The 21,257-nt window shown below is 35.1% G+C and overlaps 1 protein-coding gene across 1 annotated transcript in view; it reads left to right on the top strand.

The window, feature by feature from the left end:
* CCDC102B (coiled-coil domain containing 102B) overlaps window positions 1–10,913 on the top strand; it is a 201,378-nt gene extending 190,465 nt beyond the window's left edge. The window contains exon 8 of the mRNA XM_039839894.1: window positions 9,633–10,913. Coding sequence (XP_039695828.1) covers window positions 9,633–9,636 — 4 coding nt within the window. The 3' untranslated portion in view covers window positions 9,637–10,913. The remainder of the gene's footprint in view (window positions 1–9,632) is intronic.
* The last annotated feature ends 10,344 nt before the right edge of the window (window positions 10,914–21,257 follow it).

Here is a 21,257-nt window from a genome sequence, read left to right as displayed (position 1 = left end):
CGTTTTAGTTCATGTCTCAAACCAAAATACAACGTCCTACTTGTCGTATTAGACGAGTACATACTTTTGTCTAATATCCATATTTTCGACCAGACGTAAACATCACGAGGCTAGGGATCGTATCTTTATTTTATTTACCGCTCTGTGCCTAGTGCTCCACGTGATATGTGGTAATATAATAGGTGTGAAATAGATGTCCACTGAATTTATAAAGAAATAAAGGAGTTTTAAAAATCAACATTTGGAGGCTTAATAGAGAATTGAAATTTGCAAATAATCTTAGAGAACTAGAACTGGAAGAAACTATAAAGATCACGAATCCAATCATCGCATGGTTGTAATAATCCCTCTGATAGCATCAGCTGCACTTAAATCGTTCCAGTGTTAGGGAACTCACTATTTCACTAGGAAGTCTATTCTATTTTCAGACACTTTCTATTTAAAATTATCGTTCTTATATTGGATTGTTTTACTTAGAATCATATGGCAATAGTTCTCTTGCTTTCCCAAAAGAATTCTGAAAACAGTGATACATACATTTTCTTTCCTTTTGTGATTCCTTCTGAAATTAAACCCCTCAAAGATATAATTAAAAATGAAAATTATTCTTACATTTTATTGAATGGTAAAGAATGACATTCCATTTTGGAATGCTTCGTCATCATTGGAATTCTTTAAGCTACATATTGGATCAATTTCTTTACCCCGGTATACATTAAATACCCATATTTGCATGCACCACAAATATGAAATTCTGATTTTCAGCCAAGTGAAAATAATAGATTAAAAAGACAAATTTATATAAACAAGCCTTCTATTTTATATAAAGAAGCCTTCTGTTTTAGCTAACATTAAGAAAGATACATCAAAAAATTAAATTGTTACAGTGTTTATGGTCCCATTATCTTATTATCAAAAAGGAAATGAAAATCTTTGTGTGTATATGTATGCATTACAATAACCGTTTTGAATGAGAAGATTCATATGTAACATGGAGCATTCACCCACTTTATCTCAGTGTGTGTATATAATTTAGAAATATACACACACACACACACACACACACACACACACACATTATCTCATAGAATTGTAACACGATCAAATGAGAAAATGTATTTGAAAACATTTTTAAAAATTTTTAAGTATTCTCATACTGTCCTTTGTAATCATAAATAATGCCAAAGAATTGGTAAATATATATTTTCAAATAAATGAAAAAACACTCAGAGATACAGCTATATGTTTTTACATGCATGAAGCAATTTACAAAACTGAATTATTTTGTTATTGTGGTTCTTTGGTTCCTCCTTCTGAATCATTTTCATCACCGCTATTCTTTGGGATATAGAGGTTTGCTCCCACAGTGACCTACTTTCTTTTTGCCATTCTTTGTGACTATATGAGACATTTCTAAAATTGCATTAGCGTTTATAGGTCACTCTGATACCATTAAATGAGTTATTGTTTCAACACAAAAAATTACATTTTCCAAATTGCTGCCTGTAGAGCATCATTAATCTAGGAAAACAGAAGCATTTGGTGGTCCAATTACATATCTGACCCTTCTGAGATTCTGGCTGAATAAAAACATAAACCAAATGTGATATAATGATATTTTAGACATTATACTAAAATCTAATAGGATAAATCATTTTTATATTCATATATAAAATGATTGACACAAGAATATGTAAGCAATCCTTGTCAAGACAATACTGTGAGATTATGTATCAATTGTCCTTTCTCTGCTCTAAACTAGCAGTAAGAAGTAACACCTATTTTTAAAAATTCACTAAAAAAACATAGCAAGGTTTAGTGGTACAAATAAAACTCTCCATTGTTCAGAAAAAACAACACAAACACAAAACAACAGTGTGGCTGCAGTCACGGGTTTCACTGACGCTGCCCAAATGTGGGCCATAGGGCCTGGGAGTATGACTCAGAGTGGCAAGGACCAAAACCACCCCACATAATGCAGAGTGGAGGGAGGGAGAAAAGACATCCCCAAAATGTCTCATTAAGCCAAAAGCCTGTTTTCAAAATTGATCAAGAAAGAGGAAACACACCTGTGACTTTAAAAAGTTTAAAAACAATGTAACTACATTTATAGTTGATATTTATAAAATATAAAGATTATAGAAACTTACATTAAAATTATCAATTTAGATCTTTAAAATTTTCTAGAAAATAATTTTCTCTACTCCATAAAAAAGTAGAAGGGAGACCCGATAGAACAATTATCATTAAATAATTTGCTCAAGTATCAAATTCCTTATTTCTCCTTGAAACATATAAACCAAGTTTTATAGCTGTTTCGCAGGTGAGTTTTATCAATGCCTTAAACATTTAAAAATATATTTTAGAAAAGTTCAAAAGAGCACATTTCCTAACATGTTATTCGAGAGTCAACTATTGAAACTTAAGCTCAATGAAAATAAGAAAAGAGAATTATAGATCGATCTTTGATTATAGGTGAAAAATCCTAAGTGATAATCTTGGCAAATGGAATCTAGGAGTGTTATATTCATCACGACTATATGGTGTTTATTCTCAGAATTCAAGGAAGGTTCTCTATCGAAAATGCATTAATTTCTTTCACCACTACAATTGAGAAAAATAGTATGGTTATTACATGAAAATAAAACAATTTAAAAATATTAACCCTATTAATGATTAAAACTAGGAATGTAAGACTTTACCTACCTAGAATTTTTACTCGAAACTTATTAAATATCCTTCTTCACAGTAAAGTACTGAACCTCTCATCACATTCAGAACAGAAAACAACACCGATAGCCAATAAACCTAGCTCATTGTTAGATTTTTACATAGAAATGTGTTTTAAAAAGTGAAAGCTGGGAATTTGATCTGCTTAAAGGAACACTTACCCATGGTTTTACCCACAGTGATTCCTAAAGAGAACTGGCCTTGAATTTAAGGGCCCCTCGTCTTCAGAAAAACCAAATGAAACCAACTAAAAATTATGTAGAGTAATGAGACATTTAGATTCTTGATTGCTTTTCAATTCTAATATAAAATAAAGAAACCATTTATAGCCAATTCTTCAAGGCATCTAGAATGTGAATTATTAAATTATAATCTGTTATGTTGAATATTTGTGAACATCTTTTAATTACACCGTATTGTCTTAAGAGTAAGCCGAAACTCTGTAAATTTTTATTTAACTTTTCCCATAAATTCCACATGTTCTCTTTATTTTGAAAAGGCCTTTTGTGTGTTGATTTCTATTTCTTCTTACCTTAAGTTTTTTATCTTACATATTTCCTTTTACCGTGTCCATAACTGTTTAATAACTTCAATTGCAATTAGCTATTTCTACTAAAATTGCCAATTAGGAAAAAATACAGATTGTGTCAATGAACTATAATATTTCTGTTGATGATTTTTACATTTTAAGTGTTTATTATCTAATATTATGTTTATTTAGTATTACACTTTGGCATTTATCCTACACAAATTCTCATTTCTGACTTTCACATCATCGATAAGAACGTTGGAGCTGGTGTTTTAAGAACCTTTGTGTAAAACAGTCATGTAGCTCTTTAAAGAACTGCAAAATGATCCCAGCGTTATCTCGGCCATGTCTGTAGAGAACACCATAGAATTCTGGCTGTAAGACGTGCTTGCAGGGTCAGATGTGAGGACCAAAATGTTGATTCAATCCCAGATGACTTTCTAGTAGCACAGTCGACGTTCCTTGTCTCCTGGTTATTAATTTTGGTGGTTAATCAGGTTTGTGACATATGCTATTGGTGGCCTCCAAAAGCAAAACGTGTGGTCACGTGACACTCAGCTTGCAAGAACAGGTCTTCCACTTTTAGAAATTCCCATTTTTAAGAATGTCGACATTAAGTAAAAAGAAAGTGACCTAAGTTATATAGATAAATTTGCATGTGTGTCAGCAGGAGGTTGACGGGAGAGTTTGCATTTTTAACAGTCAGCAAAAATGAAAAATCTCGGCGACCCATACAAATCAGAATGTCCCCTTTTGTTGAAAATAATAACAAGCTCATAAATGCAAATGATTTGTGATATAACGCCCACAAAATTGTATTTCATTGTATTTATTGCTCTATCTCTTTATGGAAAATGAAGTCAGCTAAATTACATTTGTGCCTCCTTTAGGTATTATAGAATCGCTGGTGTGAAAACAAAGAACAGAATGTGATGATGGGAGGGACAGAGGGAGGGTGGGAGGGAGGGAGGAGGGATTACTTAAGTTGCTTTTATTTAGCTTCTTTAATATAGTAAAGTGAAGAATTAAAATCAACCTGTAAGTTCTATTAAATTTTCTGTATATGTTACACTCTATTCCATTAAATGCATCTGAAAACTCTACTCTTTTAAAGACAAATCGAGCCATGTTAGCTGCATTTGATTCAAATAAGTCTATTACCTCTGGGAAAATAAAAATAATACTTTCACCTTTCTAAGTCATATAGTCAAAAATTAATTATAACCATAGAATGTAAAATTTAGGATTTTCCCATAGTATTTGAAATTTAGTATTTTTATTAAAATATTAAATATCTAAATTGTTGGCTTGGCATGAATAAAATTTGCAGATGTAATTCCACAGACCCAAGAATTCCAACAAATATTTTTAATGAGAAACCGATAGGTGTCTGATGGTTTTTATTAGCGCTGGATTTGCTAATCAGATAAACATTGGTTAGGATACAAAGAGACTTTATCAAATTAGGATAGAAAAACTTTTGGATGGCCAATTAATATTTCTCTTGAATTTCCAAAATTCTTCACTAATTCGTCATATATGGAAGAAATTTATTCAGACAGGAGATGAAATGTGAATTACATATGGGTACTTTCCTTGCTATAAAAATATTATACTCTTTCTAATATTGATAGTTAGAATTATATTTATCGTTTGAGAGAGTTTCAAACTTTGCTAGATTTTGATTGAATGTTTATGTGAGATATTTGGGATTCTGAAAACAGTCATTCATTTAGTTACCGAATGATCGATTACATCAGTCAACTCTAAAAGTGGAAATGAAGTGGTCCTAAGTGGCTCGCCCTGCAAAGTTTTGCCTTTTCTTCTCCTATATTTATCCGTGAAGAATCAATTCTAACGTTACCTCTGCAGACCAGCGCCTGCACGGAGCCCTAATAGTAGACAGGGGTCTTTGCCATTAGTCTGTGCCACTCAGCATGAAAGTTACTTGAAGCCATGAGCATTCCCTGCGGACCCTCCCTTTCTCAGTGACCACTTTGCTTCTGATTTCACAGCGCCTGAAGCCATCAGCTCTTGAGCTGGTATGTTCTTTGCCTTTATAATCCAAACTTCTGTATCCCTATATCCAGCTCTACCTGCCTTACTCAGGATCATATAAAATATTTTCCTCTTTAAAAAACAAAGTTATTCTATTTTGCTCTGACGTTGCATTTCCCAGCTTACCGATTTGGCCATAAAAATATCTTTTTATAGATTTTCTAGCTTTCCCTTTTTACAGACTTTTTCAATGCTGCCTATCAAATATACTTAAGTCTTAGAATTATAAAATCTAAACTTGGCTAAACTGATATTGCCTTCTCTTACAATCCTAATTTTTTTCTTTAACTTCCTTTCTTGCAAATCTCTTGGGTTACTCTTTAATTACTAATTACTACCCAGTTCCCCAACTACCATTTATATTAATTTAATAAACACTCCGACAGTGCATACTATGCACTGAGCACTATTTTAAGTACTGTGTTTTTAACACGGTACTGTATTTTAAGCATATATATTATGTGTATAACTCATTTCATCTGTTCTAAAATATCATGCAAAAAGTTTTTTTCTCATCATAAAATCAGTTTGCTCATTCCAGAAATATTTGGAAAATATAAAAATATGCAAAGTAAAACACAGAAGTTATCTAGAAGCGAGAAATATGAATACCTTTTTGCTCAATTTTACATAGTTTTGTGAATGTATATGACTATGCTTGGGTTCACTTCATGTACATATAGCAAGTGTGTATATTTAGATGATCAAAATAGTGAAGAATTATATTAAATTACTTTCTTATGAATTGTTCCAAGCAGATATTCACTCATTAAAGCCTAACATCAACCCTAAATTTATTTTCCCCATTTCATAAAGAAGGGGCTGAGGGAAAGAGAGGTTAAGTAATGTGCTCATCGCATGGCAAACTCAGGACGCGGATTCACATTCATATGACTCCAGAGTCCACACTCGTAACGTCTGTGCTATACGGCCTGTCTGGACAGACCGTCAGCCTCTCAGTCTCTCTTAGTTTCTGTCTCTCTCCCTCCCTTCTTCCCTCCCTTTCCCCCCTCCTTTCTCTTTCCCTCTCTCTCTCACATACATGTTAAATACATACTAATGCTAAATACATGACTGTCTATATTTATAACCACAGTTATGATGTCTATGTAAAGTTGAGCCTGCTTTTTCACCAAACATATATTTTGAATATTTTGCTATTTAAAGATATTTTTAAACACCGTTTTAATGGATTCATAATATCCTAAGGTATGAATATATGACTAGTTGAAGTTATTCTCTTATTAAACATTTTTCTGCTTTCAAATCTTTAAATATTGTGAGTATTATTGCAATACATATCTACGCATGTAAGTTTCTGTTCTAATTTCTCATTGTTAAGAAAAACTCCTTAAAAATAGAAACTCTGAGTCAGAAGGCGAAGCAGCTAATAAATGATGGCACATATCATCAGTAGTCTCTCACGAAAGGACATCTCAGTTTCCACTGCTCTTAGGGCATTTCACCCTGGCATTCATCAAACAGACAGATACGTAGTTTGCACCTACCAGTCGTAGACATTGCAGTCTGCGGACAGATTAGACAAACATGGTCACTGACGTTTGGGTGTGACTGCGTGGGGCAGGGACAGCAAAAATAGATGCAAATAGGATGAAAATTGCATACTGTTTTGAATACTCAACAGGAAAACAGGAAATGGCAGGATACTGCCTAGGCTACTTTATGGTTTATATTATTTGTAGTAATATAAAGAGTATCATGGCTGAGAACTCTAGTTTGACCACTACATCCTAAAGAGCTTTTAAATATTCCAAAGGGCTTCTAAAAATTCCTTCCAAGGACCTTTGCTTGGAAAGGAGAAATTTCCATTCATACGGATAATTCGGCAAACGCAGCCTGCTCACTCAGAGACCCCTAGCCTCACTGCTCACCATTTTCTTCCAGGAATCACTTAACTTCACGGAAGGCCAGCCCTAAATGACACAGACACAACTCGACGTCTCTCTTTACACAGTGTATTTCTTCCCCTTTATTTTCTTACTCCGTGCTTGAGTTCTCACTCTAAAATATTCTGCTTTTCGTTCTTGAATCTCTTCAATGCCATGGACGGTTTATGTACTTGTGGTCTCACCCCAAATCGTCACGGAAGGATGATTGCTGAGGACAAGGAAAGCTTGAGGCTAACCTGGTTTTTGTGGCTTACTGCAATTCTTACTTCTTTCAGGCCTTGCCTCAGGGCCAACTGGATTTGTAGTGATACACTTACATAATTCTGATTTAATTTTTCTTATGGGAAATTATGCAAGTTCACGAGCTCTACACTCTTTTACTGAAATAATTATTTTCAAATCCCCTGAAAGCGGTTACATAATTCAAGGGAAGTAAAACATTCATTGCTGGACTAGTAAAATGTCCACCATAAAATATTTTTTTAAAGATTTTTTTTTCAGGTACCATACTGCTGCTTCTATAAAGGGAAATATGGCGTTTATGTTCAGAAATATGAAAAAGAAACTATTCCCGATACTTACATCCTAAGCTGGAAGAGGATAAATATGCTTTATCTGTTTCCTTAAGTGTATATTATTACAGTCAGACATTCTGACAGCTTTTTATTATGTGTGAGAATCTGCTCAATGTGTTTTAATTTTTTCAGAAGACAAGCTCCCATCTGTAAGGAAATTACATCGTGTTGTGACTGAACCTACAGAAATTATATTTCTGGGAGGCAGAGACTGAGAGAAAGAGAGAGTGAGAAAGAGCGTGTGTGTGTGTGAGAGAGAGAGAGACAGACAGACAGAGAGAGAGACAGACAGACAGAGAGAGAGACAGAAGATGGAAAGGAGGAGAGAGAACTAAGAAGTCTTCTGGATCAAACCAGAGGAAGTAGTAGCTCGTGCGTGTTCCCTCAGAACACAGACTCTTATCGCTAGTGTTTATAAACTTACTGAGTTTATAAAGTCAGCTTTTCATAATCAGGTGCATTACTACTAAGCCCTTTACCAGTTTTATTTTTCTTTGCTAAAATATATAGCCTTAACATCAGAAATACCTAAACATTTTAACATTTCTTATAGCAAAAGATACTATTTACTTAATGTTAAAAAAAATTCTAGTGACAATAAATTCTTCTTTAATCCCAAGTAAAGATTAGTAAAGACACAAGGTGACAATTGATAAAACATTAGTATCATTAAGCATATAACATTTTCCCTTTCTCTTGACTTTGTTGGTTTTTCTCCTGGTAGGGAGGGAGTGGGGAATCAGCTATACAAATCATATCCCACCCCATTTTCCTTCCGGTTTTATTCCTGAGAATACATTCAGTCCCATCTCTATATCTGTCATAGTCTATTCAGATTGTTATAACAAACTATTACCATAGACAGGGTGGCTACAAACAATAACAACAGAAACAGTTATTTGTCACAATTCTGGAGGCGGGCAGTCTGAGGTCAGGCTGCCAGCACGATTAGGCGAGGGCCCTCTTTTGATGGCATCTTCTCCTTGGATCCTCAAACAGTAGAGGTGCCTAGGGACCCGGGGGAGGGGGGGCAGTGTCTCTTCTGAGGGCCCAGTCCCATTTGTGAGGGCTCCAGGCTTGTCACTTAATCACCTCCCGAGGGCCCCACCTTCTAACACCATCACATGGGGCCCGGGACTGCCACGTGAGTTTTTAGAGACACCAACATTCAGACACAGCAATATCTTCCCTAAACCTCATCTGCTTCATTCTACTGCTGTCTCACCTTGTAGCACCTGCGTTAAACACAGTGGTGCCTAAAAGGTCGCACCATGTCATCTAAGGTTTAAGTTAAATAGAACTGCCATTGAGGTTCAAAACAAAGACGCCCAAGGGTAGCAGAGCAAACTCCTGCTGTGTCCCGACTGTCTGTGCATGTGGCATTCTACCGGCAACGCAGCCAGGATGCTGTGCGGCCATTGGAGGGCCCAAGCCCGAGTTCCGATAGCTTTTCTCCTGCCTTTATGATCAAAAAAGTTCAACTAGTCTGTCTATACAGGTAAGATTGTTTTTGCTCTGACACGTGATTTTAGAGAGAGCTAAAATCCAAAGGCAGATACATTTATCCACAGACCTTATAATTATGGCTTAATGTATTCAGCAATGTCCGCATGCCTTAGGTTATTGGTGTAAGGGTCCTGGTCAAGAAATTTTTTCCAGATGGGGGAAATAGTTGCTTCTGTCAGCACATAGATACTAAAGCTCCAGCAAAATCCGGTTCTACTTTGACTCATGAAAGCAATGAAGGGAAAAAATGATATTTCCATTTACTTTATGACTAGCATTTTGGCTTATGTGCATTAACGATCATTTTTCTTTCTCTTATTTCAGATGATGCCTTTGGTTATGAGACTGTCAAAAATCCTGTGAAGTTTAAAAGTGGAGTAGGAAGCTTAAATCCTGTTCATTTTGGGATCGTTTCCCTGGCTGTCATTGTCTGGCCCATGGAATTGCTACTTTCCCCGCTTCACCATTTGTAGATTCTGGGCATTGAATCATGTTACTCGTTTACGCAAAGATTTTCCTCTTTTTGGGTAACCTAAGCATATAGGTGAAGTTATGATCAAGTACATGTTGAGTTTTTCTGTGTGTTTAATGATTTTATATTAACGTCTCAATAATTAACTTTATTGTTATTATTTCTCATTTTCTATCCTATTTTATGTAAGGTTTTAATCATCTTATTCTGCTTAGAAAAGCAGATATTCTATTTCTTGTGGCATATCACATTTATATAATATTTAAATGATTTTAAACCTGTTTTTATATTGCTTTAAAAACAACATGGTTGATTCTGTTTGATTGTGTATATACATATTATTTAATCAATGGATAATCATGGCTTCCACCTCTGCTTTCCCATTGGGGTCACTTGACACCGAGCTTGGTACCAGCTTGCTAAAAATTTGCCCGGAGACCAAGTTAGTCCTCTATATTTTTCGCCTCTGCCATAGGTTTGATATACCTACGCAGCAAGGTGACATCATGTAACAATACCACTTAACAATGAATTTTTTTTTAAAATAGGTACCCTAATGTCTTCTGTGTGCTGTCCATGGCACTTGGTGGGTGTCATGGGGAGAGGTTACTACCAATTTTATGTCGACAAACAAAGAAAGGTTCACACGTGTCTGTGCCTTGTCCAGTTACAGATGGTAGAACCTTGTGGGCCTGACTTCCAAGCCCATGTCTTCTAGATCCCATAGCCCGTTTTCCATCTACTTTATGACACTGCGACCCTGAGTCCTAGGACAAACATGTTGCATATAAGAAGGAGAATAATAGGAAGTCCGATGCTCTGTGACACTGTAACCACCAAATTAATCTGCTTCTGATTCAGAATATTTTATAAGTATTGCAAATATCTTGTCAGAGAACTGATCCTCAATTAAAATTAGACTTGGTTGCTTACCTAGGATTTTGGTTTTTATTTTGCTTTTAAACATGCAAAATTTACATTTAATGTTTAAACATACAAAGTTCGTACAGTCTTTCAACACTAAAATTGGCAATGTTTTTCTGGCTTGATGTTTTAACTCTTGACAATAGAAACAGCATAGACTTCATTTTTATTCCTAGTAATTTTAATAAATGACATTTTATCATCTTGTACATTGTTAATCTTTGGTGTCTTGTATTTATACCAAATTTATTTTTAAAATTTCATATTCTTTATTGCTTTATATATGATCATTTTAAAAGCATAGGGTTTTAACAAAGGAAGTTACATTAAGTAAAGTAAATTTTTTAAATAGAATTCGGCAAAAAAATGAAATCATATGCAGTTTACATTGTTGATACAAATCCTTTCTTCCCTATGGCAAAGAGTGACCTGCTATTTTTGATACGAATGTGAAATCCATTATCAACACCCTCACACACATTAAAAATAAATGACAAAAAACTAAACTGTAAATAAATTTAATGAAAATTAAAAAATAAAAACTAAAAATTATTTTAATAGTCTCATAACTGTACCATATTTTCTCTACTAAATTGAGGATATTAGGTCAGTATAGATTTCAGAACCCAACTCACCTGGTTTATCACTTAATAGATGTGTGATTTTAAAAAAATCAGTCTTAACCACCTCTCCTGTATCTATAATATAGATATCACATTCACTACATCGAATTATTTTGATAGTAAAATATGTTAAAAATATATAAAATTTGCATAATTTCTAGGACATTGCAGAAACCCAATAAATTTTAGTTTACTATTGCCTCATTTAAGGACAAGTACCACTCATATCTCAGCCAAGAGCTGGTAAAAATATTTGAAACAATTTCTGTAGTTACACTAGATAATGATTTTTAAGGTTTTGACTTTTGAAATAGGCCTATATAAGTATATTTTAAAGCATTCATGGTCTTTTATTGAATTTAATCCTATGTTTATGAAGTAGTTTCTATTTTTGAAATCAACTATGATCTGTAATGATCTAGCCAAACCATTGACTCATGTGTGCAGGTTTAATTTTTAATTCTACAAATGGAGGAATTTATACAAGGAAATGATTAAAATAAAATAGAAGTCTTACATGACTTTTATAGTGAAGATATATGCAAGGCTTTTATATCTACAAAAGAATCAATATAGGTAATATAAGGCAGTAAGGAATTAAAATCTAATTTTCATGAGCATTCTGTCCCCAGCTACTTGTGACCTGTTATAGCTTTACACAACAGGAAACCTAAAAGTATGTATAAAACACAATCATTTCCATTTACCAGGTGCATTCTTGCTGAATCAGCCCACTTGGTATTATGCCAATTTCTGCTGTTTCTCACTAAGGGAATATATCCCTAAATAAAATGTTAGTCATGTTTAAAGGGAAATAACAGCCTTAATCCAAATTTAAGAGCTGAAAGATTTTGCCACGAAAGTAAAAATAAGTAGGAACTTTAAATAAACACACAACTTTGAAATTACAGGGTCATTTTTAACCCAAAGAGATTATTGTGGTATTACTATATGCTGACAATACAAAAATAAATAAAACACATTTTCTTTTTTTGCAGAGGAAGGAGTCAGGAAAAACTACATAATAAAAGTGATATCTGGTCAGTTGTTTGGGGATGAAGAGACAGTCTCTAGGAAAACAAGGTTGGCAAAGGCATTTGAGAGAGAAGCGCATCAAGTTGTTGGAAAGATCGTAAATTTATAGAGAGATAGCAGTTGAGAAGTCGGAGTAGGCACATTCTTCGCGTATTTCATCACTTAGTTTCCTAACTACAAAATCGGGTTGATAATAGTTTTCCGCCTTACCACTAAGTAAAAGCCAAGATTGTAAAAATTATCTTAAATTTTAGACGCTATATCAGATGTGTTTTCATCTCATCCAGTGTCATAATTTTGAATTCATTAACTTAAGTATTGGAAACTTTGTGCCTTATGTTCTGCCCATCAACATGTCTATTCCCCAGATAATATTTCTTTTTTTAGGTGAAGCATATGGTAGTTTTTATTTTGAGGGTGGCGAAACTCTTTTTTTTTTTTAATTAAGTTTATTGGGGTAACATTGGTTAATATGATTACATAATTTTCAGGTGTACATTATCATTGACATCTGTCTATTCTATTGTGTGTTCACCATCCATAGTCTAGTTTCCTTCAGCTGCCATATATTTCCCAGGTAACTATTTTTAAGAAGCAGCAAACATATTAGAGCGAGTCTGGCCTGGAATTGAGTGCTAGCTCTTCCTTTACTTGAGTGACTTGGAAAAATGACTTAAGAACTTTATTAAAATTTCAGATTCCTCACCCTAAAAATAAAGAATATTTTGGCACGTTGCCGCCTTTCAACAAATGTTAGCTCATATTGTTAATATTTAAAGAACTGTATTATTTTAGTGCGTAATTAACAGACACACATCAATTTTGTCCATGTTGACTATGAGAGCTTGTGTCTGACTCTCACGTGCAGCTCACATGCCTGACATAAATCACGAAGTTGGCTTATCTAAAAGACTTGAAAATGTGTTGTCTGGCGTCACTACTAGGTGTCACGCTGTATTCTAACACTTATTTGAAGCATCCAAGGAGTTTATTTTTTGGTAATAGAGGAGATACACAGATGTGTAAGTTGCAATTACAGAGCAAGCAGCAGCTCTGCCACAAGACAGAATGAGAAGAGACAGCTCAGGGAGATAGATTATTGCATGTCGAATATATTGGACCAAATGTTATAGAATTTCCACGAAAGGATAACCCATGTGGAATGGACCGTTTCAGAGGGGTATGTGGCAGAGGTGGGCTTGGACTGTGCACTTCAGCAGCAAAAAGTTTGGGATTAAAAGAAATAAGACGGTACCATTAGCAAAGAGATGACGAGAGAATGCACAAGGCATGACCAGGGCACAGAAGAGTTTCCGTGTGTTGCTGGGGAAATAGTAGGGCATGCTTTTGGAGCGACAGGAAATTGAAAGCAGATGGTAAAGGTCAAAAGTCATTCTGCTTCTAAGTTTGAGCGAGACCTTCTTCCAGAGGCTTGTGGGAAGAGAAGAGGGGCCGCCTCTTCGGAAAACACGCTTGCTGGAGTGATTTAGTCTGACCTACCCTTGTCCTAAGATATTATAATGCTCATCATCGGTTCTGGAAGATGCAACTGACTCTTTTCTGATTCGGAGCTTTTCTGCACAAATTTCTGATGTGCTCTTCAAGATATAACCAGACACTACTTTTCTGTCTGTCAAGTGAAAAGTCGTTCAGCTGCGGAAGCACAGCCCCTGTTATCTCTCTCATAAAGGGAACGAACATATCGTACCAATCTGACGTTAGATTTCAGAAGGAAAGCGTAACAGAAAATGATTCTGAAATAAAATGTAGCTCAAACGAATGCTTGGAAATCGCTGTCCATGTAATTTTTCTGGCTCGAGAAAACGATACCGATTTCAAATGTAAAATATTTTTTAAGAAATTCCTTCATTTTTGTTTAACCTGTCCAAAACAAGGATGCTCAGATTTGTTTCTCATGATCTGGCTCATGGAAAGTGAAAAGAGTACAAGAAACAGCACTGGACTCAGCTTTTGTTCGTTTTTGTTTTGTTTTATCAAATGGGACTTAGCGAAGAAAAATTACTGCCAGGTCGGTCTCAAAGGACAATTCAGGAGTCGTTTACCGATCTGGTTGTAAAACCGAGAGGCTCCGAGATGCATGCGGACAAGGGCCCTGTCATCTCATTCTTCACCCTTCATCTAATGAGAAGCACAGGGGAGTGACAGTAAAGGGAGGAACTAGCACCAGAGGACGAGAAGCCGCGATCTTGAACTGATCTCCGAAGGCATCGTGTTTACGCTGAATATGGAGTTTGCCCGTTAGACCGATCAGGTTAAGTTCCTTTTTTCATGCCAAAAAATAAAAAAAATCAAAAAAAAAATAAAGCTGCAAAGAGGAAGAAAGAACCATGCCAACAAGGACCCATGACAACTTCTCCCCTAACTGTATTGTCAAACAAATGTTTAGAAAAAAGGAAACTCATATTTAGAAAGAATAAATAATTACCTAACTTCATGAGGTCATATCTATTAGGAGTTAAGAAGGGTGCCTGTCACAGAGGGGGAGCCCTCAGAACTATCATCCTAAAAAAGTTGTTCTGTAGAGCTGGGCGTTTGGGCTCAGGTATCCAACAGGCAGTATTCTTCCATGAATCATGAACTCCCTCCCCGACCCAGAGTCAAATACGGTGATGTCACTGAACACAAAATGCCCTGGATTTAGGACTTCAAAATTTAAGTATCAGATTTATAAAGCCAGTGAACGATATTGTCACCCTTCATGTTCTAATTAGCATGTTTCATTGCCAGCACACTTAAAACACGCACCCCCCACCCACATACACACACACACAAACTGTACTTCACAGTCATCATCTGAATTGTTTGGGCAGATTCTCCAGGATTTGGGCAACATAACTCTGTGGATGTGAATTCTACATGGTATTTGAGGCCTGGCCATGCTTAATTACCCCAGGCCTTTTGACACCAGAGGACCCCAAAAAATGTATTAAGTTTTTTTTATTTTTTAAGCAATACTAAAGTTGGAGTTTGGTATTCTAAAATATCAGGTACTATTCTATAAAAGTGTCACCTTTTTGTTCAAAATATCCATGCATAATTCTTTCACTGGCTTGTGGTGTCCTCATTGACAGCCTTTTATCGAAGTTAAATATGCGTCAAATAGAGACTCACAGTGTCTGTTATCACCAGACCATTGCATTTGGTTAATAACCTGGCTGTATTTTCCGTTTGCATAAGACAGCCTTGTAAAAGCCCTCACATTAATGAATGTTATTCAGGGTGACAAAGGAAACATTAAACCTGCAATACGATTTCCTTCATCTTCTCTCGTCTAAATGGGGAAGACACCTGCATCACGGCGCTAATCCTCCTGGAGAAGAGGGAGTTAAAATACTATCATTTCTACAGAATAACCTTTCCACCTGGGTGCCTGCTTGGCTTGGAATCATAATCTGGCTACAGACATGTGGTTGAAAATACGTGGACCTGAAAACAAGAAGGAAAGCCACGTTTTGAACATACGCAATAAAACTTTTATGATCTGCTCTATTCCTTATATTTATCTCTTAATATTTGAATCAAAATGTTGCCAATGCTTTTTATGTTTTTGTAATTTCCCAAATACATATTGTCTACTCTCCCAACTTTTTAAAATTATTTCTAAAAAGCAAATTGGTAAATCTAATTAAATACACACACACACACACACACACATTCTGTCAACCTAAGTTCTTTAAAAAGTTTTGAATTGTCAATTTTAATAGTCAAACATCCATTCCAATTTACAGATTAAAATGAACGAATTGATGGGGCTAAGGAAATAAGTAACATATCTAACCCAATAGCATCTCATAACAATGTACATATATTAAAAATATACATTATATGCTATAAAATTGTCTCAAGAAATACAAGTTAACATTTAATTAAATAAGTAAACAATTAAACTAAATTAAAACTATGCTTCCATGTCCTGCTCGATATTTTATAATCAACCTGGGATTCTGCATGCAATCTTGGCGACAAGGGCCAGTCAGCTCAAAACCATTTGCTGGACACTTAGTGTGCTGGAAGCATCTGGATTACGAGTAAGTCATAATACACTGCATTCATCCACTCATTCATCCTTCTAGAGCTATTGTGAGACTATGATAAACCACGTGTTTTTCTAGACACAAGGGAATGGACAGTAAACAAATAGTAACATTTTGGTGCTTTGGAACTTATAGTGTAGTGGAAGAAGACTATATGTAAACTTAGAATTTTAGTAAAATGTAGAAAATTGCACAGAATACTACGGACCTGAAATTGTGTGTTTTGGTTTATTCACAGAATGTCTGCAAATACATGGCTTTCCCATTACTAAGCTCTCATGTCCAATCTGTATAACTGCTTAGTTAAGAGAATATTCCTTCCCAGAGCTTTAATTAAACAAAATCATTACCATGTTACAAGAATCACCATATATTTGGACATAAGTTGAATCAACAAATGAAGTATAATATTAAAAACATTTTGTTTTATCTTTTGTATTTAAATATCTCCTATCTTACATAAATTGGTTAAAAGAAATCAAATTAAAGAGCAAAAGCCAGTAATGAATTCATAAAATATTACACGTATAGGTACACTTGGCAGAAGATGTATTCAATGATTTGGGTTTTTTTCCCCTCAGGTTTTTCTTTCTTTCCTTTTTTTTAACAATAAGCACAAATCAATAATAATTGCAATATAAAGACTTTAAAAAAATTTTAATAGACATTCTATCCTTTAAAGTTCATTGCTGTATTGCAACATGTCTGCTATTTAAAATCACGTGAAGTTAAATCATTGCTCAAATTTTAATTATAGTTTAAACAATATTGCTTTAACATTTAATACAACACATGATTTTTGGCAAACATGTTTAATGTAATAGAAGCTCCTTTTAAATCTGGAGATGAACTTTATGAATTCACCTTATATTCTTTTGGAATAAAATTATATATGTGAAGGAATGGAGAAACACTGAAAATATTTCAGACATGTGCACTCATTATCAAGTTCCCACATTGTCATGTTCCACATGTCCCACAGAATATATATGCAAGGAGGATATACCAGTTCTTCATAGTTTTGAGATTATATACCCGCCCAACCTCAGAATCAAACCTTATATTGCAATGCTCATTAAGCAAATATTTTTGCCTCTGATTTTAAATATACATAATGCTCCTAAATCTACATTTTTTCACCTGGCTCTGTTATACCTTTAATAATGACAATGTATCCCCACATCATTGATGTGATTTGGTATAAAAAGTTATCTAATCTCAAGACTTTGGTCCCAAGAGAACAAGATAAAGTTTATAGAAGGAAAAACAGAAAATTCTTATGTAGCTAGAAGTCTTCCCTGATTTAAGTAATTTAGCTGGCTTAATTTAAAAAAAAAAAAAACTTTAAAAAAATATATTTGCTACTTCTATCAATAATTCTGACTCAAATGATTTAAAAAAACTTTAACATGACAAAATTGAATGACATATCAAATTTACTTTATTAACCTAAATTTTAGGAAACATCTGAGACATTTTTTTTTTTTCATTGAACTTTGCATTCTATCCTAGAAATCCTGAAAAACATGGCATGTGGTTCAGGTTGTAGCAGGTTTAAAACTGGAAAAGTTTAGCATTATGTGGGTTCAATGAAGGTGGGGGAGGTTAGAGTCAGGGGTGCTCTTTCAAGACGGTTACAGGACTCTAGGTGAGAGATGTCAGGTTTTAGAAATTGGATCCAGAAAATATTTAGTTTTTGAAATGCCCTGGATTCATTTTCCACAGGATTTGGAGAGGGCCGTGAGAACAGTGAGGGGGGGCGTCTGCCTAGGGGATAATTCATGCATCTCGCCACTACACCACGTGGTGTGTGTGTGTGTGTGTGTGTGTGTGTGTGTGTGTGTGTGAAGGGATACAGGAAGCAGAATGAGTTTTGTGTGGAGAATGGACAAATGTATAAGGACTTTATATGAAAAATGTCAGTTTGTGTTATCTATGAATATCGCCAGTATGCAACAGGAAGCATGAGACCTAGGAGCAGAGAGAATGGTATTTGGCGATGTGATATAGTCCATTTTGTGTGCTACATATTTCCTGCAGGCATATCACACATGTCCTCAGAGTGGAGGAGAAGTATCAGGGTTTAATTGTTTTTTATAAGTCCATACAATAAAGTGATGGATTTTGTCACTATAAACGGTACACAAACTTGAAGCGGCAAAGCTTAAGCTGAAGATTGCTACTGTTTTCTGATCTCAAAGTATTTTTTTTTTTTAATGAAAAAGAAACTAGAGATTTATAGTATCTTTTCCAAGTTTTTAAAGTTGCAACAGTGGGCTTGACACGTGCCAGGTAATTCCGTCACTGCCATGGCCCCCATGAAACCACAGCGCATTGTCACACCGGAACGTTGTGTGGTCAGCGGGTGCCCGCACCATGATGACTGCCAGTAACCATTTAGGTTTTGTTTTGTTGGTCGGTTGGTTTAGATTTCCAATATCTAACAAATAAATGTGCATTCATGTGATCTTTTTGTAAAAAGAAAAAAAAAATACGTCGCTTTGGTCATCTTGTTTGTATAGCACCTAACATGTACCAAAGCAGCTCAAAATGTTCCTCTAAGTTCTGTTGTGTTAGAAAAAGTAACAGACTTTTGTATAACAGGATGCCTTGAAGAATCTCTATGATGAGAATGTTCTGGGGTTTGTTCAAACGCTCAGAATTCATTCCTTAACACGAGAGCTCTTTGTCTTGATTACACAGAGATAATCACCTCTATTACCATCTTTCTCTAACTGCTATTCTTCAGACTCACTTATTGTAACAACACCGACTGACACATGACTCTGTAGTGCACTTACCAATGCCTGTGGCAGTGGCTGTGTATAGATCACTGTGTCAAGACAAAAAATATCTGATTGGCTACAAGAAGGACAGTATCTCCCATCATACAATGTCTCTAAATGACAGTATGGAAATCAAAGGGTCTGATGGTCTGGAGTTTGCAGCTTAGCTGTGGGATGCAGTCTGCTCAAGGCTTTGCTCATTAATGGTTACCATATGTGAACGACATCAACCACAGGTCTTTGGGAGACAATGTGACATAAAACATTATCCCTAGACTTAAAAGGCTTATGATCTAGACTGATAAGTAAAAAGTAGAACTTTTTAGAAAGTTTTAAAAAATTATAAGTGTGAGGGGGTGGTAAATTGTTAAGGGCTGATGTACTCAGACAAGGATCAATAAAGAATGAATAATTTAACTGGGGCTTAAGCAAAGAGTGAGCCTTGGGTGAGTGAATTGGAACAAGGGAGCTACCCCATGTGTTCCTACCTTTTGTTCTGGAACTGTGGCCACCGTTCTTATGTGTGGTTTAGATGAGACCATGAGAATGAGTTATGTATTTGTATATTAATTTAGTAACTGATTTTAAAAGGAAGCCTAGTGATCTAATTCTGCATATAGCTAGGAGTAGGTATAATATATACGTGATAATAATTCATGATTATATATTTAAAGTGAAGGATTTTACTTATGCATTTGATATGCATAAGTTTTACTTGGTAACTTCTAAGAGGATCAATTAAACATGATGGATATTTCTGTCAAAAAATCTTGTCATAGCAGACTCATTTTCTATGGCTTGGTTTTACTATAATAAATTTGGAGAATGTTGTCTGTGAATAAATTATCCGCTACGGCGCAAAATCTGGGGTGATGCAGAAGTCTGAGGAAGGAGTTAGAATGCCATGTATTGTTTTAGAAAAGACAAAGAGTCGAGTTCATACAATGAACGGCATTGTGGGCTCTAGAATGATCTGCTCAATCTGTCGTCATTGATGTGACTTATTAGGATTTTCCAACCAAAGCAAAGTGCACATAGAGGAATAATTGCGAGGCGGGGCGGGTATTGTGTATTAAGTGTGAAGCTGCATGTATAGCATACAGAAAAACTGTGAATCGGTTTACTACACAATTTTACCCTGAAGCAGGACTGGAAACGGTGTCATCTTAGTTTCCTCTGAAAAATTCAATGTTTACTTTACAATGATGCTTACCTTTATAATTAAAAATATTAGAAATATAAGTCATCGTGAAACTTTGTGGTGAATTTTTTCTTACGAAATTTTTTAGATATCACGATTTTTCTACATTTTCTTTTTAATTGCCAAAAAAGCCGTTATTTTTATTTCTATATTGCATAAAAATTTAGAATTTCTAAATCCCCTATTCAAATACTGGTGTGATTTTTGTCTCTTGACTGGACTCTGACTGATCTATATATATGGCAGGGCCCTTGCGATGAATCCTCAGAGTGACAGAGGCTACAATATCTAAATTATTTATTTATACGACACACACACACACACACAAAAAAAATCATTTTTAAAAGCTGAAGCAAGCACTATACTTAGTGGCTTTTTCTGCACTTGCTGTATATTCAGGCACAAAGTCCTTATCTTATTGAATGACCAGCATCACTCTGTAGACCATGATTTGAATAGCACAATTTCAGAGAACCTAAGAACTGAGCATTGCACCAATATTTAAGACTTCAGATCTTTTTTTCCCACGAATCTTATGAAGCTTCTGATGACGTCATTTACGGCTTGTGGAATTCTGGTTCTAACTCGTTTTATTGATTTTTTGATCTTTAAAATTTCTTCTGTGATGAGTGTATTTTCTTTGAAAGAATTTCCCACTTGTGGACTCTGACTTAATCCCTCTCACTCGTTATCACAAAGGTGTTGCTTCATCTCCGCTTCTGTTGGATCCGGTTTTCAAGAGCGGTTATCCTACAGAATCCGTTTTGTTTTCGTTTTTTGTCCCCGTTCTGTTCTTACCCACTTTTAATTAGCACTGCTTGGTCTGGTTAGCATCTGCAGCTGTCACTGAAAA

This window comes from Pteropus medius, unplaced genomic scaffold (assembly GCF_902729225.1).
Source record: "Pteropus medius unplaced genomic scaffold, Ma_sr-lr_union100, whole genome shotgun sequence".
Taxonomy (NCBI): domain Eukaryota; kingdom Metazoa; phylum Chordata; class Mammalia; order Chiroptera; family Pteropodidae; genus Pteropus; species Pteropus medius.
Note: the sequence above shows the minus strand (reverse complement) of the source record. Positions and strands in the feature narration are given on the sequence as shown.